General features: G+C 39.8%; 1 protein-coding gene across 5 annotated transcripts in view; it reads right to left on the bottom strand.

Moving 5' to 3' along the window:
* NFATC1 (nuclear factor of activated T cells 1) overlaps positions 1-25,311 on the bottom strand; it is a 140,098-nt gene that overhangs the window by 66,626 nt on the left and 48,161 nt on the right. For all 5 annotated transcript variants that reach the window (XM_089776351.1, XM_075921105.2, XM_075921108.2 and 2 more), the window contains exons 4-6: positions 14,839-15,041; positions 11,227-11,399; positions 9,144-9,284 (exon numbers count right to left, since the gene is read on the bottom strand). In XM_089776351.1, the coding sequence (XP_089632477.1) occupies positions 9,144-9,284; positions 11,227-11,399; positions 14,839-15,041 (517 nt within the window). The remainder of the gene's footprint in view (positions 1-9,143; positions 9,285-11,226; positions 11,400-14,838; positions 15,042-25,311) is intronic.

Genomic DNA, 25,311 nt, shown 5'->3' with positions numbered 1-25,311 from the left:
AGCTGAGTTTTGTATTCGAATGCACACAGAATCTTTGGTGCAAATGCTAGAGGGTTTTTTTTTTCCTTCCAAATCTCTGTTTAAATAAAAAGCTTAATTGAACAACAATAATACAAACTCATCAAGAAGCCATGTAATAAAAATGCTGCAGCTTCTCTGTATCACAGCCTGGGTAGATACCCACCATCTGAAAACCAAACCCATTCAATTTTCTCAGATGGGGAGATTCTCAGACTGAGACCCACACAAAGCAACAGCATCATGCTGACTTCTGAGGACAAAGCATTTTGTGGTGCCTATAAAATGTTCCTTTTTGTCAGCTTTATTCTAGCACATTGCATTATTTTTGGTTCACCTAAGCCTTTCAAGTTAACTATCTTCTGAGACTGATCATTTAAATAAGTTTCTTTGCTAAAAAACGGACAGAATTTGGAGTTCTACGTCTGATGCCTCTCAATGACTCTAGATCATATATATTTCTTTTAGAGATGTAAGAGAGTAGTTGAGTAATCAACTACCCAATAAGCCTAGGCTTATCAGGTAGTCGAGTTGATTACTTGACTACTCACATTTTCCTCCCCCTGCTTGCTGCCTCTGAACAGAGGCAGGAAAGGGGGGGAGCAGGAGTCAGTGCTAGGGGGAGCCGGCTTAAAAACCGGCTCCCCCAGCACCATCTCCGTGGTGCTGCCTGATACCTCCTCCCTCTCCCCTCCCTCCCCATGCTGCTGCCTCTGATAGCTGCTTTGTGGCCACAGCTCTTCAGGATGTGGAGCAGCCTCTGCTCATGGCAGGCCTGGGACTGCCATGGGCAGAGGCTGCTTCACGGCAGCTTCCCCTACCTCCCTCACCCCACACTGCTGCTTCTGATGCCTCTTCTAGCATGCCCAGCTCCCACTACATTTAAACTGCAGAGCCACAGCGGGGATAGCTCCTGGACTATTAATTCTCCAAATTCTGATTCTGCAGTCAGTTTTTTTAAGGAAATGTAGCACTTCCGCCTAACCCACCAGGTTTGTTTGCAGAGTAGTAGGGAGTGAGGAAAAGGGGAGGAAGAGAAAAGAGTCCTTTTGCCAGTTTCACACAGATGTAACCTAAAATTCACAAGAATGCTCAAACTGCTGGCTGGTAACTGGACTTGTGGTATCCAAGTTGTTGTCTTAACTGAAGGAATTCTGGCAATGCTGCACAGCCAACTACAGATACCATCAGAGAACCTGCCCCTGTTCAGTGCAGTCAACTTCTGCACACCTGAGTTTGCCATTACACCTTGGGTAAATGATTGAAAATACAGCATCTTTTTAAAGAGGCATTTTGCCACAACCACACTCTGAGCTTTACTATTTAGATCTACAATTCTTTTGCTCACTGAACTATTAGCTAGCTCTGTGGATGAAATGTATCAAAGACCAGAGGCCACATTAAAGTGATGCACTTTATCTATTAATATAGTATGCAAGGATCAGATTGTACAAAGCTGAATAGTTACAGGTTTAGGAGATCATAAGAATCAAACCAGCAGTTTAGCTGGAAGATTACATTAAGGTGAAGGTTTTAGAGGCACACAAAAGTTAAGAGGAGGAACAGTAAGGTCAAAAATATGCCTTATCAAAACAAACAAAAAAAATCCCCTGGAAACCAGAAAAGCATATGACATCTGTATCTGGTGATCACTCAAGTAACACAAGTAACACCATTCCATGCACAAGGCACCTGCTTTGTTTCTCAAATATGCATCTTTTGCCTCCACTGTAAATGTTTGCATCTGACCAAAGGCATTTAACAAATACTGCTTTTAAATGTGACAAAGACCCCCTGGTGTGGCTTAGTGATGCTACCATCTCAGGTCTACGGATGCTGCTCTCCCATTTTGTCTTGACCATTCCTTAGGCTAAAAAGCCAGGGAAATCTAAAAGGTGCTGACATTGCCAAGCTACATCGCATCCTGCATATGCATTTAAAGAGATGACCATCTAATGATCCCATCACTTCATGATACCACCAGCCCAAGATAGTTTCTAGTCAATGGCTAGAAACCCCTTCAGCTACCAATATATCTCTAGGAATAAGTGACCTTCACATGAGCTCTCTGCTCCCACCTGTACGCCTCTCAAGTTTCTAGTTTATCTCACTTCACATAATTCAGTGAAGAAACTAAGCAGAAGGTGTGTGCTGACCTCTGAGAAACTGGGAGACAAAGCCAAAATTATGTAGCGTTTGCTCATCTCTAGGAGCATTCTGCCACTTGCTTATTTCTTATATGAGCCACAGTTTGATTACCAGTGTGTAACCTTAGCCTTTTTTGGCTAGTTGCCTCCCAAATTGTGACTGCTACTGAGCAATGGAAAGATCTCTGAGAACGCAGGATCCTTTACTGAATGGCGCTCTGCCAAAATTCTGGTCACCAGTCTCCACGTCACATCTCGTCAAAACAGACTCAAAACATGAGCTTTCCGATGCATCAGATCAAATGAAAAGCATGTGGGATTCCTCAATACTGTCCATTACGTGCAAAGTGGCTTCAGGAACATGTCAGTTATCCGATGTTTTGTAAACTTATTGGCCTCATGCAACAACACTGCATTTGAATGCCTGCTGTATGAAGAAGCTTTGGTTTGGGCAATATTCAGGAGGCAAAGCTGAGATTTCCCAACTAGTTTTCTATGCTTTTCGGCAGATGTTTTACTGTGCAACTGTGGCACCCTGGTTCTGTTCTTTGCTAGAGATCATGAAAAGTGCAAAAACAAAATCTGCAACAATGTTTGTTCACATGTCTAAATGAAGGTATGTTGGCTGTAGACCTTTCTCTTTAGTGTTTGCTGTCTGTGAACATTTAGTTGATCAGTTTTTACTTGCACAAATGTTTACAATAGGTGAATTTAAACATACCTGGTGAAATACTCGCTGAAAGCAAATTTAAAATGTGCTTTTTCTGAGCATATGAACCAGAAAATTCTGGTGTTCTTTAACAATCTTAAACCTGATATTCTTTAACCATCTTAAATCTTTTCTACAGCTCCCATTACTAGAGCCGAGCAAAAATTTTCTGGTGAATAGTAAATTTACCAACAGCTGCATCTCTGGGGGCATCAAAACTACTAGTGAATTTAGGTCAAATTTGGGAAACAGTTTGGAAGGGAAAAGTGAAATGTCTAAATGTTTTGCTTTGATATTTTCAAATGAACTCTTTTGATATTTCATTTTAAATCAAACATGAAAATGTCATTTCAGATCAACATTCCAAGTCTTTCACATGATCCAAACAAAAGTTTGTTCCATCCAGAAAAAAAATCAGTTTCTGTTGAAAATAAGCAGATTTCACCCTAAGGTTTTTAGTTCATTTCCCAGACCAAATACAAAAATATTTTTTTAAAATATTTTTTTGCTTGACTATACCCATTTCCATGGCATCTAAGGCCTGGTCTACACTAGTCCAGACAAATCGGCTTAAGTTATGCCATCTTGCATAGCTGGATTGGGCTTACCTTCAGCTGAGCCACTGCACCATCTACACTGTGGGAGGCTGATGGGAGCATGCACTCCCATTGGCTTCCCTTACTCCTCACTGAATGAGGAGTACAGGACACAGGTGGGGGCTGCCCTTAGCATTTGATTTGGGGGCGAACACTAGGCCTGCTAAATTGAATACTAGAAGATCGACCTCCGGAAGGTCGATCTTCTCTGTAGTGTAGACAAGCCCTAAGTGCGTAGCTTCTCTATGAGCTTTACCTGTCCTATCAGGGAAAAGAAACAATCACAGCTAAGCAACACAGTAAGTGTTTGAAATAGCAAGTAAGAGAATAAATAATATTTACAAAAAGCTGTGTTTAATAGCTTCTAGTAATGACTACATCTAAAAAAATCCTGTTCTGCAGAAAAAGAAAAAAGAAAATGACATTCTTTGGCGTCTTAGACTTCACAGACTCAAGCATAATATCTATGGACAGACAGTCTTGTAGTTGGGCCTTAGAATATGTAGGTGCTAGGAATCAACACTTTCAAAACCACTGGAGTCATGCAGAAATACAGTAATACTATCTTGTGAGATTTACTAATATCCATGACAGAAGCATGGGAAATGTTTAAGCACTTACATTTGTCACAGAAAGTACAAATCTAAACCCTTTTCCAGAAAGAGATACCTCTATACATTAAAGGTAAAAAACTAGAACTTTGGATTGAACTTCTTATTGTTAAAAAACAGTTCTTAGATAATCTTGGTCAGTGAACTCCTACCTTTCAGCTTGTTAACTCACGTACCTCCTGATCTGATTAGTAAGCATAGAACCAAATGAGTGTGAATGGGGTTTAAAATGCATTAGTGGAATGCTGCCTTACTAAAAAAGAATAAAGAATACACATGTAACCCCATGAAGAACTATTTGGCATCATAGCTGAAAAGTCTGGAAAATCACTTGCCAGTAATGAGCATTTCAGTTCCTTAAACCTGATCTATTAGTCTTTGCTGTCCTTTGGTGCTCTAGATCTTGGTGGGGTTTTTTTTGTTTGTTTTTTTTTTTGGCTGGTTACCTTATGAAACTTTTTGTGAGCTATTCTGAAGCGAAGCTGTTATTTTTCTGTCACAGTAACTATACACTCAGTTTTGGGGCCACACCATCCATAAAGATATTGTTGTAAGGTAAAGCAGCAGTATAATCTCCAATATTGTGATTTCAGGGTTGGTATAGTACTGTCTTTGTGTTTGCCTTCTACAACTTGCAAATTAATGCTGCAACTTAAAAACTAGTTTTGGAAAACAAATTACTCGGCGCCATCCATTGTAACATTAGAACAGAACTTATGTTCTTTGGCTTTATTGTATCAGAAAGGAAATATTTTGTCACTTGTAAGCCAAGCGTACTTCTTTGGAAAGCAAATATGTTCCTCATTGTATCAAATTAAGTAAATAAAATGTGCAAATGCTTGTACACAAATATTAAGCTATTTTGTTTTGTGCTCATGTGCTGCAAACATCTTGCCCAAAGTTGTTAGAAAGTGTCAAGCACATGACTTCTAAAGATGATAATAAAATCAACAAACAGACCAGGCTTCTCTACTTTGTCTAACGTCTAGCATCAAAAACTGAGACACCCAGAATCACTCGTCACTTTTGAAAACCTGGACTTTTCTGTTTCAAACAGGAGTAAGAAACTGCAAACATTAAATGGAGAGGTAAATTGAAAAAGCAGAACATACATAAGGGTAATGTGCAATGAACAAAGTCATCGTGGGACCCACTGATGTAAGGGAATTCTGAATTTAAAAGGTCAAACTTCTTAAGCATTCACATTTTTACTTTTACTATGGCTGAGTTTCTTGGATGCACGTTTTAGACAGACTTTCATCAGTGGAAAATATGATCTGATGTGCAAGCAAGAAAACTTTGACCAAAATCCTTTGAAATAAGGACTTATTTCAGCACTTAAACTTTTTTATGGTACTAGAAGAAGTCTGAGCAAATTAAAGTACGCTCCTAAAAGGAAACATTATTTATCATAACTTCTGCCTTGATCCTGTGATGTGTCACCATGAAATGCTACTTTTAAACAAGCCCTTTTTAATACAACTAATCCCCTCAACAAACCACTTTCTTCTCCATGAGAGATGCAGTGCCTGATAGGCAGTTTTACTATTTGAAACAACGTGAAATGCGTTTTTTGCTGAGAAAGTAGTAATTAAGGGGTTAACTGAAAACAGGACTGCTGCCTCCTCAGTTCAAGAACCAACTTGATCATTCTTCAGGGATTCCCTCTTGTATGAGTCATTTAAAAGATATACTCCCCATGCAAAGAGGCCAGGATAATGCCATTCCTCAGGAGATTACAACAGCTGAGGGTTAGCCGTTAAAGATAGATAACTCAGGGCTCAGTGATTATAATCCACTCAGCAGACATAAAATGATTTAGACAAAAAATCCAATCCGGCATTAACCAATTAAACATGCAGAATATCACAATCTTAATCACATTAGGTCTACACCCTAGCCTAGGGATTTTGCCTGAGTAGGGTCTACAGAATGGAGCACATGTAGCATAATGTTAAATTATATGTAACTACTACATTTTTTTATTATATTTTTTTACAAGGTCCACTACATTTATAATAGCTGAAACCCTGTAGTTAACTGCTACTCCCTAGAAATGTGATCAACATTCAGATTTAACAATAATCACAAAAAAGTGAGTAATGTCTTAGGTCGCAAAGATTCGTGACCTAACTTTTGGGGAGGGGAGGGAGAGCAAGAGCACAAAAGAGAGAGACAGCACACTGAAACTCCATTTCCTGCTCTACTTTTATTTACAAGCAATAGTTGGAGGATCCGGGGGATAATTGCCAGTTAATCCCATTGAAAGAATGAAAGTAATTGAAATTATTGTCTGTTTTTAATTTGAAACAAAATGTAATGGTTTTGCTGAAAAAACAATTAGGAAAAGCTTGTCACAGAGACAATAGTGTATCATGCTCAGTTGGTTTCAATGTCATGTTACATTAGGTGATGCAGCAAATGAGGAACTGAGCCTAGGAAACTGAAGCAAGAGGAAAAAATCAGTTAAGTAGACAACTTATTTAGTGTCACTTTCTGAATAGAGCCATGATCTTGTCGAAGAGGTTCATCATTTTACAGTGGAAGGCAGATGCTCTTTTTGCTACCTTTTATGGGATCTTGGATCTGAAGGAGATTCTGTCACTAGGAAGTTCCTCTGATACCCATTCACTTTTGTTGGCGTTCAAGTTGCTGCCCAGCATCTTGCGAGACTCAGCCATTTGAATATACCAAACTAAGTTTTTGTTATATAAGTACAACAAACCTATCCAGATTACTTAAATTGGACTATGATTTATAAATGGGACTGGACTTTCTAATATAAATATATGGACTACTTACCATTGATAACACAGTAGCTCCTGATTCTTTAGACAATTTGGGGGAAGGGAAGGTTTCTTTTGACGTGAGTCGCATGCAGATAGAACCCAGAGCTTATGGATTTCCCTCTTCCCACAATCCCAGGTGGTCCAGGAGTCTCTCTCTGAGTTTTTCTATGTGAGGTGGAAGTACTCTACTATTTACTTCCACTTCAGCATACACATTAATGTAGCCATTAAGTATATTACATACTTTGTAGTATGCTCACCTGTACACTGATTTCTTATTTAAAAAATCTTTAAAAATTACATTTACAATAAAACCTTTGATTAACAAACACCAGAGCTACAAACTCATTGGTCAACCACACACCTCACACCGCATTTGGAACCAGAAGTTCAATCAGGCAGCAGCAGAGACCAAAATAAAAAAAAAAAAAGAGGGAGGAGCTTAAAATACACAAGCGATGCTACCTGCCAATGATTGGATAGTTTCATATTCAGAGTTACCCTTTCAAAATTTTTCCAATGCAGTGAGAAAGTAAAGCAGAGAAAATATGCATCAAAGAGGGCAACCTTTAAGGCAGCTTCCTTCCTGTAATGACTCTAATCTAGGTTTTCACTTTTGAAATGTCATTCTAACCCATTTTCATATAAGGACTAAATAATAATGAAACCATCTTGTCTTTCCTCTCCCCAATTCACTCAGACTTTGGAACATTTTTTTAAGTTGAATTTCTTCCACTTTCTATAAAATAGACAGATGGTTGCATTACTGCTCAGGCACATCTGGACAGCTCCTCAGCAGGTGAGAAATCAATGTCGTTCCAGTAACCTCAAAAGTAGCCCTTTGAAGTCCGTGGAGCCAATTTTCACCAACAGAGGACCTGAGCCATTCCCATTAATGGAGATATTCTTAGGTGTAGTTTTGAATCCCTAAGCTATGTCAAATGAGAACCCCACTGTGAAATTTCAGACAGGCCCTTTAAGTTTCTCGGAGTAGGGCGGTTCTGAAGGGAGCACTCTGAAATAAATTCACATCTATTTTGATTTGCTAACAAGATTTGCTAGGGAGATTCCCTGACTCAGCACACAGCATTGACAACAGTCACACAGCAGGGAAGTGCAGCCTCACTGGAACAGAATGCATGGTGAGGGTTAAAGAGACAGACTGTCAAAGCCTGCACTGTGAGATGCTAAGTGTGCGAGGAGCTCAGAAGACAGCTTGCTGTTCAGGGGGTTGCAGCAGGCAGCTGTGGAATGTACAGTTTGTGCCAGCACCAGGGAAACCCTTTCCAAAACAAGAATACTCCTCCTCCTTAATAATCTCCTTTCAGAGCCCGCCTTTTACGCACAGTGCTACTCTAGGGCATTTTATTTCTGATGAGCTAGATGGCTATTTTGCATTATCATTACATGAACTACAATCGCTACAGATGCTTTAAGATGAAACTTCAGAGAGGGCCTTACCCCATAAGGTGCTGACTGCCCTTAACTCCCATGGATTTGGCGGTGAATTGGGGACACTCAAGATTCTAGGTCAGCCCCAGAAACTATAAGCTTGATGAATAAAAGTGTGTGTGAGGAGGGACGGCGGTGGGGGGGGAGGGGTGAGACAACTTTGGTTTTTAATGGCAAAATGAAACTGTTCCTTTGAAATGACGGAGCCTATACTGGTCAGCCTACACCAGACAGGCTTTTGACAATGTTAATCCTCTTAACTGAACACCTAATAAATTATCAAAGGCCTTCAAGGCTTACATTTTTCTACAGAACCTGGCACTGAGGATTAAAGGTCTCTATTGTCAATAAAAAATTTCACCACAAAAGGAAAAAGAAAACCCTCCCCCACCAAACCCACAGCACCAAGGTGTAGTCAATGTAATCTCCCCACTAGTTATCAACATGTTTAAGAAGCGGCAGCATCTTGCATGTCTTCACACTTCAATGTGATGACATTCTTAGAATGCCTTTCACTAGAATAACTAAAAAACTGTGCCAGGCACAATTGTGGTTTTCTACAAATATAAACTCCAAACTCTCACTTTCATTGTCACAATTGTATACCTGGCAATGATACACATCCGCAACTATAATTGCATTATATACACCATAGCGTGATCCAGAGCTGAGATCACATACACAGCTCCCACCAGTGATGTGGAAAACATGTAGAAGAAAATAGGATGACAGTATTTGCACTATCAGCATTCAGTAATCAAACTCCCATTGGGCTTTAAAAGAAGAAAAGGATGCCGACTGTCTATTTTTAAAGAAAATACCTGGTGCTTTCTCCACAAAGATGACTTTGGAGTCTTGTAGAAAGTTGTGGCCAGACAGGATAATTTTTTTCCCTCCAATCACAGGAAAGCTGTCAGTACTTTGCTTCTCCACCAAAGGCAATTCCTGGGCTGATCTTTGAGCTGCAGAGTTTTAAAAGGAGAAGAAAAGAAAAAACAACCAACAGACACACACACACACACAGAGATAATCAGTAAATATTGCTTAAATAAGTGGCCCCATGTTTACTTTATTAGAAACTGAATTTGATATAGAAAATTGAGAAAATTCAAGAGGTCTATAGGAAACTCAGTGGTTTTAAGGGCTTTAATTGTAAACAATGCTTTTACTGTGTAAGATACTATGAATTCAAAAGAATCATGTAAATAACATGCTGTTCAGTTTAAAAAGCCAGTTTGTTCTATGCTGCTTAAAAAGTGACGTGTGTTTTATTTAAAAAGGAATTTCCCATGTCCAAAACATAAAGCCATATATTGTGATACATCTGTCAAACATTTATATGGCGAGGGCCTCTGGGTCCAAAATAGACATAAGTTACTGAATCCCCGGTTTTCAATTCTGCAGAATGTCACACACTACTCATATAGTTACAGTCCCTGGTTGGAGAGCAGGGTTCCCTTAAGATCTGAAGACCAAATGTTCTATGGACTATGCAAACAGTATCCTACATCCTCATGGCACATATTTTTATCATTCTCAGTTGAGGTATTCAGCTAGCTCACCTGGGCTTCAGAGAATGAGGTGATACTTTATCCATTTTACTGGCTCCTCCTTGCCTCACGTGCACCAAGGTATTTTGGAATTTTCAACTCTTGCTTATTTCAGATTTCTACACTTGAAATAACACACTTTTCTTGTAGTTGTCATACTGCAAGAATATTTGCTTTGTTTGGAGATATTACACTGCACTTCTGCTCAGCCCACAGTATTTTACACTGCAGCTCCTGACTTACATGGCACACAGAAATAGCCAGCCTAGTTTTTACAGGCTAATTAAATCTGGCACATTTTCACATAGGAGCAGATCAGGATATGTGCTTCCCTGAGTCATTACAGCCTGATCTACTCTCATTAATTTAATTGAGAGGTAGGATCAGGCTATACTTGTTCTCAGTTTTGTCTGTCCTTGTAGACACACTTCAGGCTAGAATGGGATCTTTCACAAAATGTAACTTAAACAAGCGGCTGGGGCTTGGGTTGCAGGCCCAGGCCCCAGCAAGTCTAGTACCATCCCTAGCAACCCTATTTAAACAGGGTCATGGTCCACTTTGGGGTCCTGACCCACAGTTTGAGAATCACTGCTCAGTTAGTTAGAAACTGAATGTGTGGCTGCTAATCTGAGCCCAAAAAAAGAGCCTCCAAAAGCTTGTGACATTTCATCCAGCCGTCAAAGCTACAGGCATTAGAATGAAACTTGATTATCCCCAGCTAGACAAAAACTGTAAAGCTAAATGAAGTGACAGTCTTTTTCTGTATTTACAAGGCTTATGGAGCAAAATGAAATGGGAGTCTAGAGGTGGGGGGCAGGAAAGTCTATGTCCAAATCTGACAGGTTTATAAAGTGATGTTTGTTCTATTAAAAAGACCCCAAGACTGAAGGTCAGATTCTAGGAATTTCCTGAAACTGTAGTAAACTAAAACTAATGCGGCATCTTTAAATATCTCACTGGCTCCTTGTCAAAGGGACGTTTTGGTGTGGGAGAGATGAGGCTGGATGGGAGCTCTCCAAAACTCTTAACAGCAGTTACCCCTGTGAAAGGGCCTCTCTGCTTAAAGGAACCTGCCCAAGTCAATTCAAGTTCAAACACCAGCTTAACATGGCCCTTAAGTATTGCAGAAGCACTTCCTGTAGGAGTCAATGCACAGGGGACAAGATATTGTTTTGCCAAGGAAACAGGTAACATTTTTCATGCCATGTAAAATACATTTTTGAGGCAAACAGAACATTTCAGAGGATGGACAGATGCAATGAAACAACATTTATCATACTGACAAGGACAGACTTTATGTCAGGCAATTGGTTGTACAATACCTGGCAAGAGTAAGAAGGCTGTTGCTACTTACAACACTCAATAGGATTGGATGCTACTTGCAGAGACAGAGTTCTTCCGTTGGGTTGTGGGATGTGAACTCGGAAGACCAGCCGCACTCGTGTATTCTTCCTTCCAATGTCTGTTTCTCCTTTTCGGAGTTCAATATCTGAATTTCTAAGTTTTAATATCCCAGCACAGTCAATGCTGTTCAAAAGATGGCACACGAGATTTCAGCTAATTCACTGCAGGTTCCAGAAAGTCACAAGTTCAACATTTCTACCCCTTTTTGTTTATTTATTTAAAACCTGAGTCCCAGTCTAATGTCTTCATAGGATCTTTGGGACAGACAGGAATTCCTACTAGGTAGGAGTACCCTCTAGTATGGCTAATCCTGCTAGATTTGCATTGACAGATCAAAATTAAATATTACAGAACATTAATTCATAAGGTACAGAAATACACTAAAACAAAATGAAAATGGCATATGTTTACTATATACATATATTCCTTTTGGATAGGGAGTTCTAGCACACATTTTGTTATACTGGATATGCATAGGGTTCAGTTTTATTTTGCAGTTAAATAAAATACTCAATGCACATTCAAACAGTTTCACTTCTCCCCTCTCTTCCAAGCAGTGTGGCCATACATCCGGTTTTGGCTAGGACCGTCCCTTTTTTAATCCTTGTCCTGGCCATCCTGACTTTTTCTGCAAGTGGGTGTCAGTTCTGTTTGCTCTTGCCAGAAAAGTGAGGCAAACACCCCTAGGGTGTGTCTAGACTACATGGTTTTTTCAAAAACTGGCCTTTTTTTGAAAAAACTTTCCCTGCGTCTAGACTGCTGCCGCATTCTTTCGAAAGAAAATCAAAAGAAAGCAGCAGTTTTATCGGCCATGGAAAACCTCATTTTATGAGGAAGAACGCCTTTTTTCGAAAGTGCTCTTTTGAAAAAAGGCACTATGTAATGCAAACTGTGCTTTTTCGAAAGAGAGCATCCAGACTGCCGGGGTGTTCTCTTTCAAAAAAGCGGCTTGCTTTTTCAAAAGTACTGGTTGTAGTCTAGACACTTTTTCAAAAGAGGCTTGCAGTCTAGGTGTAGCCCTAGTGGGCACAGAAGTACATGCTGGGGGATGAGCGGTAATGCCAGCCCTCTGTGGGGAGGGGTTGTCTGGTGGAAACAGGGATTGGGGTGAGCAGTAACCACTAGCTGGGGGTGTAGGGAAGAGGGAGAGAGAGGTTTGGAGAAAGCAGTGTCCTCAGCCACATGGAGGGGAAGGGGGCAGAGCTCGGATGAGGGGCGACACCAACCCCTGCAAGGGGGTTGGTTTGAGAGGGATTGTATGAGAGAGCCTTGTGTGAGAGAGAGGCAGGGGGAAAGGGAGACAGGGAATAGGCCAGCCCCATGCACAGAGCGGGAGGGGGACAGGGTTGGGCAAGCCCTTTGGGAAATATGATCACCCTGTCCCCAAGACATCTAAGAATTCTATTCAGGAGCAAACTGAAAGGTCATTCATAGGTTCATAGATTCAAAGATCTTTCTTAGCTCCTATTTAAAAACAAAGGAATTTAACAAACCATTAATTAAGGATCTAGTTTGAGACCCTGATGCATCAAAGCACTTAAACTCACACATAACTTTAAGCAGCTGAGCTGACCCATTTGAAGCCAATGTGAATACGCATATGCTTAAAGTTAAACACGTGCTTGAGTACTTTAGTGAATACGGATGGGATTTCTCATTTGCTTAAGTGCTTTGCTGCACTGGTGCTTAAATGCACATAACCATAAGAAAGACTTGCACTTGAACCCCATTGTTACGGTTTCACAAAGGGAGTGTGAGGCCTAAGCTATAGAGATATAAAGTCCTATAAATGTCAAAACATTGTGTGTGATGCTTGATGGGACTTTATTTCTGGAGTTGGGTGACTTTTTTTGGATGAATAGTTTTTATACTGAAAATTGCACTATGTGGGGGCTGATCAAAACATCTCACCAATTTGGGGTGAACTGAGCAAAACAGTTTTAGCCCAAAAATGGGGAAGGGGGGAAATTCTGAAAAAGCCAAAATGTTTTGTTTAAAAAAATGTGGAAATGAAATGCTTCATTTAACCAATTAAACCTTGTTTGTTTTTTCAGTTCAGCCACAAAATCAAAAAAATCAATTATTCACCTAGCTCTGTTTATTACAATCTTGACAACTTGCTGTACGAAATCTATCAGTCTTATTATCTATCAGTTTTGGCACAAGATCATTTCAGTCGCCTTTAACATAATGATTATGGCAACAGAAAAAAATAATACATTTCTTACTTGTCAAAAAATCAAAGAGAGGGCCAAACAAGTACCCTGCGGGTATAAAAAGGTGCAGTTCCAATAGCTGCGTCAATTAACACCTAATAATTTGACCAAAAGTGTTGCAGGGCTATTCTACTGTATAGCAAAATGAAAGTCTAGAGACACAACATCTTGAGCAATCAATCTGGTCCCTGTTAGCCCTGCTACAGGTACCACTGTAGCAGTTATAAGATAAATTAAACGTAGAGTTTTAGCCTTAATTTACACCTTTCAAGATTTACTGGAGTTAATTCAGATCTCTAATACATGTTGTGGCTGCTTCTGTTGTCTGCATGTTGATTTTTTTAAGCGTATGTGTAAATAAATATACAAATATAAGACTATGGGTGACAGTATGGCCCTATTCCAGTCAATGGGAGTTTAGCCAGCAACTTCCGTGGAGCCAGGATTTTACCCCATATATATATATATAGGTGAAATTCACCCCAGTGCAGAGGACACATACAAGGTTCTTTGTATTTCTTGAAACCTTAATGCTGGAGAGTAAAAGATTTGATGAGCCTCATCCAAGTCTTGTGAACTGGGACGAATTTCACTCTCTCAATATTGTCCTAGGATGAAATTCACCTGTGTGAAGAGAAACTACACATCTCAATGAAGACCTCATTTGGGAATTAAAAGAGACATAGGCCCCTCTGCACAGGAGTGAATTTCATCCTTGGAGCTTGCAAGAATAGTTATACCTTACATTTATTTCTCACTTAGAGCATCTTTACCACCGTTAGTTCCAATAAGTTTTGCTTCTACTGTCACATTTAGTTTCATCTTGACTCAAACACATTTCATGGTGGAAGAATAAGGATTCTTTATCAAAGATGTTCTATTTATTTATGTTTTAAAAACATGCTAAATTATTTGGAAATATTCTTTGTGAGGTTTCCCCCAACGCACAGCTACATATTAACTGGCTCTGTTTCTTGTAGTACTGCATACAGGAGTAAAGAGGTGTCATGTTTAGAACCTAAATGCAGGAGCTGAGATAGAAGATATTTACAGCCCTGTAACTGAGATACTCATTTTAAATGGCAAATAAGGACATTGACTGAAACTCTAGAATGGCACTAAGCAGTTGTCATAAATATTTGCAAAGGGTTATTTGGGGAAGAGGAGGGGTTAAGCAGATTAGGGGCAATTCATCCAAACAGATCTTTGAAAACCTCCTCGGAAGTTAGATTATTTATAAGATTCAGCAGGGGGGAAAAAAGCAGCAGTATACACTCAACAAAAAATTCAAGAGGGTAGACTGAGAGGAAACTGCTAAGCAATCAGATACAGTGCATAGGCCTTACATTGCTCTCATCTTGTTTTCTGGTAGAAGTGGAATTTCCAAGACTTTGGTGTTGGAAAGTATTGTTTCATGGCTGGTGGTGGAAACAGTCTTCCCTGTGATTCGATGAACCTGGTAGAAGGCATGAGGTCTCAGCAGGCGGTCGTCTGCAGTCCCAATGAACAGCTGTAGCGTGAGCGGCTCACTTTCTAAGTAACCGTGTAGCTGGCAAGAGAACAGAAAACTCCTACTAAGCACCATCCACATAAACTGTTGGGAATCAATTAAATTTTTATAAGCAAGAGAGTCTCATTCAAGGAGAAAACTTGTGACAGGTGCTAAGTGTTAAGCCCCCTTTTTTTCCTGTAACATTATATTGGTACAATAAAAAGGTGCACTCAGAAAACATCTCATTATTCTCAGTTACCTGAGGCACTTTAGTTGGAGGTAGCCTTTGAACAGTCCTGCTGCATGCATTCAAAAATTTCATATTACCTCTCTAGATCAGTGTTCTATGAAAAACAATGGTGTCAATGTTCCACAGCAATACTAAGGGCAGCAAAACCAATGGATGAGAGACTGGAAGGGATGATCACAATTCAACCCTGAACTCCCTGTATTCCTGCACCATCACTAGCAAATTGTGGTCTGTGTACCTTCCTTTTTTCCCAATTTATTTTTATACTGGTGAATGCTGCCTGGGATAGACTGGGGATAGAATATATGCATGAGATTATTTGTTCACCTAAGTGTCAGATTCTTGGATAATTTGCACCCAGATCTCATTGAAGCCTATAGGCCTGACTGCACCCACTCACAACACATGAGCCTCACTGACATCAGAGTTGTGACTGACATATGCTGGTGTGAGAGCAGGCTCGGGCCCATGGATTAGAGTTAGGTCTCAGATACACTGGTGTCAACCCATGGGGTGTGTCTAGACTACATGCCTCCTTCGACGGAGGCATGTAGATTAGCCAGATCGGAAGAGGGAAATGAAGCCGCGATTAAAATAATCGCGGCTTCATTTAAATTTAAATGGCTGCCCCGATCTGCCGATCAGCTGTTTGTCGGCAGATCGGGGGAGTCTGGACGCGATGCCCCGACAAAGAAGCCTTTCTTCATCGACACAGGTAAGCCTCGTGAAACCAGGCTTACCTGTGTCGATGAAGAAAGGCTTCTTTGTCGGGGCATCGCGTCCAGACTCCCCCGATCTGCCGACAAACAGCTGATCGGCAGATCGGGGCAGCCATTTAAATTTAAATGAAGCCGCGATTATTTTAATCGCGGCTTCATTTCCCTCTTCCGATCTGGCTAATCTACATGCCTCCGTCGAAGGAGGCATGTAGTCTAGACACACCCATGGTGAATTAAGTCAGTTGTATTGCTGCACTGATGGAGTTGCATAGATATAAGAGAGATCTGAAATTGACCTAATGGGGTGGGACATGAGCAGCTGACCATACATCGTGCTGGCTTACAGTTCAGATATTTACTCCAAGAAATTCACTAACACAAGCAGCAATTCCTTTCCTGATACTGATGCACATTTTTTAGATTTAAGTGAAGACCAAACTAAAATGGGATCAAACGTGAGTGGACCATTGCTACCGTCAAGCAAAGGGTGACCTCAAACGGAGACAATCTTTGCTCAACCCCTGCTGATTTGGCTCACCTGGCTGATCTGTCACCTTCTGATTATGAGTCTCAGATCAGAGTTTTGGCTGAAACAACACACAGCACACTCAGATCAAGCAAATCCAGCCAGCAGGGCTGTGTAGAGTGTGGGAGGAACTCTCCCGTCCTAATTGGTTAAGTCTCCCATAGTGTCCTAGTGTCTGAATGCCAGCTGGCAGATAGGAATCCAGGAGAACTGGTGATGGCTTTCACCACTACCGTCATGCCATGGCAAGCAGAGCCTATTGCTGTGTACAAAGTGTGTGTTAGTCAAACATAAAGGGCTCTATCATTTCCTCCTATTTATGGCTTTGTCACTAAAACAAGATGCATCGCAACTAGCTTATTTCCTAATCCTAACATCATCCTCCAATCAGACACAGAAAAGTATTAACAACAAATACTGGTTTTGAATTTTTTGGCTGCTAAGCTCCATGCCCACATGACTGAGGATATAGCAGGGACCTTAGAGAGCACTGGGTGTACACTGGTGGTACGTAATCTTCCGAGTTTGTCAGTAGGGTATAAGATTAGTGCCCTCCAATAACAGTTCATACAGAGTTGCCCAGATGCTATAAGTAGTCATTTTATGAACACCATTTTCAGTTGCTGCATGTGCAGATGCAACACCAACCCAAATACAGCTGAAAACTGTAGTAGATGGCTAAACCTGAAGTCCAATATAATAGATATTGGTGTTTTATCTCCTTTTGCTCTTGTTAATACCTCAGAAAACCAGTTGTGAGGTCTGGTCTTCTTGTGGTATTGCTACCATACAGGGAACTGAAATATTGTTAGCAAAGAAAATCTCAAGCTATTTTGGCTCACTCAATTCCTTCTTGAAGAATTGCAAAACAATCCTCTATACTACAAATACAAACATGAACCCCTCTTCCCAGTAGAGAGATGTTATATATTGTTACATCACATTTCATGTTGCAGGTTCTAACATAACCACAACGTCAGTCAGGGAATTCGCTCCCATATGCAGCTTTACACCATCGGCCAAGTGCACTGTGCATTTGGTCACCTTCCTCGGAAGCCTCAAATATCCCCTGCCTTCTGCAGTGGCAAGACTAGAATTGTTGGGCCAAATGGTTTTATCTAGTATGGCAATTTTTATATTCCTCTCTAAAGTACATAGAGGCAGGAAAAAGAGTGTGAGTAATTTAGCGACAGTATTTATCCATTCTGCATTGCTATAGTAGCAATTCACCTGCAGACTGAGCTAGAAGTGTTTTAAAAGCATGCTACTTTTTTACATTAACATTGCCAGATATAAAAGTAAATGAAGTAAAATTAGTTAAAAAGTCTGAATTTTTCAGTTAACTTCTTCCTCTTCCTCTCGTTTCTCTCTCTTTAAAGAACTAGTTAGATTGGCCCCTCTTATGCCCTTGCATGTAGCAACAGGTGGCCTACAACCCATTTGGTTGAATGCAAGTAAGCATGGTTTATTATGGGGGAGATTTAAAGCATTATGATTTTCATTAAATCTTCTGAACCCCCCCCCCCAGTACATGGCACTAAGCCAATGCTAGTACTATTATAAGATAAAAGGAGACCTAAGTCTGAGTGTTCACTTCAAACAGGTAGCATGGTCTGTATCCCTTAGTTCAATTAACCACTTCAACAGCCACAAGCAGCAGGGGAAAAAGCCTTATTTTCTTTTGAATCAGAAACTAACATTAGCAGGGGCCTTCTAATTTGCTGCCTGAATAAGTGTAAGAAGTTACAGCTCCAAGACTTTCAGAGAGAAATTTTAACAAAGGATATACTTTTCCAGCAGGGGTCTATGCCACAAACTTAAGCACAGCTGAAAGAAGGTTGTATATCACTGTACTGTAGCAATTCTCAGCTTCTTGTTGGTTTGATTCTACATTTACCAAGATTCTCTATCACTTGTGCTAACTTGCCCATCAAACTAGCAGGGGCTTCAGAACACATTATTATCCTCACAGTCTTTCAGGTTTAAAAGGAATAGATTTGTTTTTTCCTACTTTAGGAATCTGACTCCAGCTGTTAATCTTGTATATAGCTACTAAAGTTTTATTATATTATTAGTATAGCCAGTCCAATTAAATGCATAAAAGAGTATTGTACACAAAACACTTGATTCTCCTTAGAGACAAAAAGGACTTGTAAGTATATACATTTATACTGTATATGAAAATGAAATGTTCCACCTTTAATTCCTAATGTCTCAAGATCCAGTACAAGCTGTGATCCTGTGGTACAAGCATCTCAATGTGATTCTGCCCCTGCATGCTGTTTACTACAGTTACCACAGCAGACTGAATACAGCTATGGTAGAGCAATCTGAATTCTATTTTGCCTCATGCCTCATCAACATTTCCAATCAGAGAACCTTAGCATTAATGTAAGGGGCAGAACTGGTGATAATGTAAGAGGTAGAAAGAATACAGCTGGATGCTTGAGTGCTAGGGGGAATAGAGAGGGCTGGCAAGAAACATATTTTTACTTGTAAATGGAATGAATGTTGATTTGGAAGTCACTGAAAGAGATGACATGTATAACTCCACAATGCTACTTTTAAAGATTCTCTTTTCTAACTCCACTCACTCTTTATGGATGATGAAAAATTAAAATAAACATGCATGGAGTTATATTAAGGAGTGTGACTTTTTAGTTAAGAGAGACTGACTGAAGAACTGGCAAAGTCCTGACTCAGCAAAAGAAGTGAAACATATTCTTAAGACCTATGGCTGTGTCTACACTGGCAAGTTTTTCCGGAAAATCATCTGATTTTCTGAAAAAACTTGCCAGCTGTCTACACTGACCGCTTGAATTTCCGGAAAAGCACTGACAATCTCCTGTAAAATCATCAGTGCTTTTCCGGAAATACTATGCTGCTCCCGTTTGGGCAAAAGTCTTTTTCCGAAAGACTTTTGCCCAAAAGGGCCAGTGTAGACAGCACAGTAGTGTTTTCCGCAAAAAAGCCCCGATCGTGAAAATGGCGACGGGGCTTTTTTGCGGAAAAGCGTGTTTAGATTGGCCACGGACGCTTTTCCGCAAAAAGTGTTTTTCCGGAAAAGCTTCCTGCCAATCTAGATGCGTTTTTCCGAAAATGCTTTTAATGGAAAACTTTTCCGTTAAAAGCATTTCCTGAAAATCATGCCAGTGTAGATGTAGCTTATTTGTTTTGCTGAATCAGGACAAAGGGATTGAAAAAATGGTGGCCTTAGACCAGGCTCTGCTATTGCCAGACTGTTTTGTTTAAATCAAAGTTGCCTAACAACCTCACCTGGTGATGAACTACTAGCTGGCTTTGGAATCTTATTCCCTGTTATCTATTTAGTTCTCAATCTGAAAATAGATATCATTAATGGCAGCCAATGCACATGGACATTCAAGCCCCAACAAATCATTAGATGCTCCACTGCCCCCACACTGAAAAAATATAAATACATAATTCACATAGGTTGCTCACTCAATACAGAGCTCACCTACAGTCCTTATTCAGATAAAATTTCCACTGACTTCATGTTATACACTGCAATGAAAGTTTTGTTTGGGTAAGTACCGTCAGGCCTACCCATGCAGTAGGAGCCATCTGATCTCAAATATTCATTTCCTGTTAAATTTTATCCATTGCATCATGTTATTTACGTTTGCATTATGTCACATAATCACCTATGCCAACAGAAGCAACAAAATGTAATGCAAGGATTAACATTTAAAAAGGACACGTACGGTGCATCCCTAATTTTAGATCAGGCAACCACTATCAATAGCTGTGACAGACAGACTTGGGCTTTTGATGAATTTTTGGCAGCAAGCAGATGTCTAGAGAATGGCCTATCTTTTGCTCTCTCTGAACAAGTCACAAGAAAGAATATCCTGTCACACCTCTAACTATTTAAGAGTTGTCACATTCAGCAGTGTGACAAGGACCAGGTAGACAATGAAGACAAAGCCAGAAGAGTCACTTGACTTTTACAGTTGTAAGCAGGTAAAAGAAATATGTACAAGATGGCTGTAAAAGGGGAAGGCAGTGAGGGGGAAAGAAAATGAATATTCCTATTGGTTAGGGAAAAAATTTACACACTCACACACGTGCCTATTTTCCATGCATGTTCTGGAATACTGTATTTGGTTATAAAGATTTCTGTATCCTGGCTTGCAGCATGGGATGCATGCGTCAGACACCCTATTTTTATCTTTTCCCCTCTGCAACACAGTCTCAAAGCAGAAGCTCTTCTCTTAATACCCCAGTGGTTGAACAGTGGCAATAAAGTTACTCTCAGCTACATTCATCATAATAAAAATGTTGCTCTCCTATAGATCACACTTTATTTGGCATGAATATGCCTTCACTTAAGGGGCCCAATTTTAATTTTAAATCCCCTGCTGAAACAGTATAAAAGAGGCTTTATTGAAAATGAGAATCAGACCCCAAAATTTTGGAGAGGGATTTTTCCCCCCTTGTGGAGTAAATTTGAATATTCAGTGCAGTACCTTCCTCAAAACTTTGTTTTAATGTAGATGATGCAGACAAAGCTTAAGGGCACAGATAAATCTGTTTTGGTTTTGGAGTGAAAATAGGTCATCTTCTATTGTCATTTTGACTAATTTATGATTAATATGTGCTTCTCAGTTTTGAGAGATATCCTTTAATATACAATATCAAATAGCATCAACAGATATTTGCATCTGTATAATTTTACCTGGTATTGGAGATGCTGAAATTGGTTCTTCTGACCTTATGTACGCTAGTTTTACACTAACCTAATGGCACTGAAATCAGTGGAGTCACTCCTAATTTACCCAAGTGTGACTGAGATCAGAATTTTGCCCTATGTCACCGTATGTAATTTTGTGCAACAGTGAGAAACAGGATACACTGGAAGGCAAATTACTTTGCTTGGCTAATCATGCTAATGTTGCCTGCAGTAAGATTTCTTTTAAATTCCTAAGCCCTGAAGTCACTTCTTTCACAACACCTTCTCCCACCGAGCTATCTTGATTTTCACTTATAAACAGCTATTCATCTTGACAGTGCCAAAAAAAAAAAAATCCCAACTTTTCTCGATAGTACGTGCTGCATGCAGAATTGTATTGCTAATACTGGCACATCCTGTCCCTGGAGTGTTCTAAGTGCTAATAGATATTGCTGTAAGAGCCAGAGAAGTATGAGGGAAACACTAGCACCAATATCAAAAAACAAAACAAAGCAATTCCCCACCAACCTTAGAGATTTACTTAGAAAGTAAACTTTTAATCACAAGGTAGTGTTTTTGGAGGAGAAGATGGGACCAACTCCAGCCTCTCAAAATAAGCATACTGAAACTTTGGGAACTTCTGGATCCAAACTCTGCATTTTGGGTCCATCTTCAACTTACAAAATTTAATTAGCACAATGATAGGGTTGGAAGGAATATGATGGCATTTGAAAATTACAAGTAGGGCTGGCCAACAAGTTATCTGAATAGGAACATTTAAAAATCCCCTTGAAAATGTTACCACAAGCTGTCATATTTTGTAAAATGCAATGATTTGTGGACATTATCCTATCCTAATATGCCATATGTTGCGTCAGCAAAAGTGGCCATTTTCAAGATTGGGAAGTACATTTCAATGATCTAAACTGGAATGTTTATTTTGAGAAAGGTAGTTCAAATATGTTGTATGTTTCCTTCCAATCTCTTTATGCCTTTAGCATGTTAAAGTATCTGACAAAATACTTTGAAAACTACCTGTCCTAAGAAATAGACTTCCTAAAGCTATCTGAAAAAATGATCCCATTCTGAAAGGCACACAAGAAGAAGATTTAGTTGGAAATGAATTAGAAAATGCACACACTTGACTGAAAGAATAACTAAAGCAATGCTGACTGCTCTATTCTACACAGCAACTTATTGGTACATGTGTTTACTAGCTTCACAAATAGTACTTTTCAAGGAGTAAAGTGCTATTCAACACAAGGGTATCATAACCTGGCCTCTAAGGAAGATAATCAATACTAATACCTTGATTTAGAAAGGATTTTTTTGACCACCTAGTACATGGAAAAAAAATGCAGAGATTCTTCGTAAACTGTTTGCAGCTATCTGTTCGCAAAAAGGTAAACAAGGGAATTAAATCTAAGACCTATAAAGTAAATGCTGCATACATATATAAGCCTCAGAACTGTGAGCTATGTACAATATTGCTTCACTGAAACCCCACTCAGCCAGTGTGACTTTTTACAGTATTTGCACATGACAAATGATTAATAACCAACACAATATTCAAGTTTTTAAAATATCTTTAATATTCAGCTTGATACAAACATTTCAATTTCTTCAATATAAAAGAGAATTTCAAGATCAATTTGCTTAAATTGATCTTGAAATTGATCTAAAAAATGTGTATCAGTATCATGAGAAGTGTTATGGATCCTACACAATTTAGTACTGAACACTCAGCATCAGATTAATGATGCGGGATCATTAATCTGAACTTTGAGAAAACAAACTAAATGCAGCAATAGAGAGCCAAAGAATAATAGAGAGCCTTGCCCCTTTTGGGAAGAAGAGAAGGGTGCTCATGTGGGCAATGGTTATCATGTGGTTAAAAGGAACAGACATAGGAGTCAGAAGACATGGGACTTTTCTTCTCTCTACTACAGAAGTCCTTTGTGACCTCGGGTAAGTCATGGCAGAACCATGCTTCAGTTTTCCCATATGTGAAACATTATTTCAATGTTTAAAGCCTCTCCAGAGCGCTAGACTGCACAATCTTTTCCTCTGTGTAGAAAGCCAGATACTGCGACTGTGCCAAAAAGGACTATTAAACAACTATCATACCCATCAAAATAAGCTTTTCTCCATCCAGCCTCTGCATAACCCTGCTCAAACTCCACTCCTAGGGAACACTTGGGGAACAGATGAGCCTTAAAGAGCTCTGCAGCATCAGTAGGGGATGGAAAGGAGGAATGAATTCCAGATGCCAAGGCACTAGCCTTCTATTTAAACCAGGGGCCTATTACCTTAATTACCCCCACTAATCAGGGTCATCATTTCAGAGAAAAAACCTGGTGGGGGAAAAGTTCTAGCAATATGCAGAACGCTGTACTTTGGTTTAGAATAAAAACCAACTGATTTAGTATATATTAGATCCCACAAAATATAGCTGAGGGAGGGGGAAGAAGATATAATGGAGCTTTTGGCCCTTGAAAAGTTGGGAAGACAAACCAACATGGGGGACAGGACATGGACCAAATGCTGTAACACTGGTCAAGGGAGATGGTCTGTAAGACAGAAACAAAAATATTTTGGGCTCCATAGATCAAAGATATACCTTAAAATTCACCTGATAATCAACTAGCAAGCAGTGTAGATGTAGGAGTTCAGAGGTAGGGTCCTCTCTCTGGACAGTATCACCAAATAGGTGGGTATCTACAATTTGCACTAGCAAATGGTCTTTAAATGAGGCTCAGGCAGAGTACATTTGAGTAATCCAAACCCAAGATGGGAAGAGCACAGGTAAGTGTCCAGCTGAAAGAAACTCACTTTTTTCTGACAATTGAAAATTATGAAATGCATCCCAGGCAATCTTCTACCTGCCCATTGCATGACAGCATCAATAGGGTCCCAGGCTGCAGGGTTGTGTGCAATCACTGAAGGTTCTCTCTGAAATTCTTTCCTTTTGCAGTTGCATCCTTCAACTGTTAGCATTACTTCTACATGTGTATGGTGTCTCAGCTATTGTTACATCACTGAGATGTCATTTATTCCCCTCCTTTTCCTTTGCCTAGAGCCATACAGCTTTGTGTTGGGGATAACCCACTACTGACACAAAATTAAGTGTGGGTTAGCACTTTGAGTGAAGAACTCACAGAACACTTTGTTCCTGTGGGTTAGGGCGTTGACGATTCTTGGGAGCCAGACTCTTCTTTCTAATTTTGCAAAATTAGATTCACCATGAAACTAAAGTCTTGACCATTTGTCATAATTGATGAGACCATGGCTCTTTTGGAAAAAGTAGAGGTGCCAACCCTTGGACAAATATCATCTCTGTTATACAATGTGTTCTTTGGTGAATGTGCATAATAAAAGAGGAGTGTCTAGCTTAAAAGAGCCAAGCAGGAAGATTTGAGAGTAAAAAACAAATTTGCTCTTGCAGATCTGAAGCTGTCCTCTGAACACAACATCTTTGGCTCAATTTTACATGACTACTTCCTTGAATAATTATGTAAAAGTAATTTCATGTCATTCTATTGTGTCATAACACACGTGATCTCGTCGGTCACCCACAAAACAAAATGTAGTAAGACTGCCTAGAGTTTTTGTGCTGTTTGTAGGATTTTTTTTATATACTAAACATATATTTCTAGGTTCACTGGAGCTTTGTTTTAAAATCCAGATGTATTATTCATGTGTCCAAATATTAGAGTTGGTCCACAAATAAAAATAAGCTGGCTCCCATCCTCAAAGGTATAAGCTTGCGCTGTGGGTGTAGGGTGCCGGGGAGGGGAGCAGAAGGAGGAGGAGATTGAATGGAAAACAGCTGGAGGGTATTTTATATGCCACTTTCCTGTGCTGCCACTTGGACTTTGCTTTGACAGTGCAGCAAAAGAGCAGCTGTTCACATCATGATGAATAAAGGTCCACATAAAACTTCCAGCTGCAAATATGCTGTGAGGAATTAATAATCTGAATGTAATAGAGATGTTGTGCACTCAGTGACTGGCTCACTAAGCGTTTAGGTCTCCATCCAGAGGAAAAACAGGCTTCGTGGCTGCTGGCTTGCAGCACATCCATGAATCTCCTTGGCTAACCAGCTGCAGAAGCTGCTCCCTATTTCTAGGAGGGATTTC

Source organism: Pelodiscus sinensis, chromosome 2 (genome assembly GCF_052426305.1).
Source record: "Pelodiscus sinensis isolate ZL-2025 chromosome 2, ASM5242630v1, whole genome shotgun sequence".
Taxonomy (NCBI): Eukaryota; Metazoa; Chordata; order Testudines; family Trionychidae; genus Pelodiscus; species Pelodiscus sinensis.
Note: the sequence above shows the minus strand (reverse complement) of the source record. Positions and strands in the feature narration are given on the sequence as shown.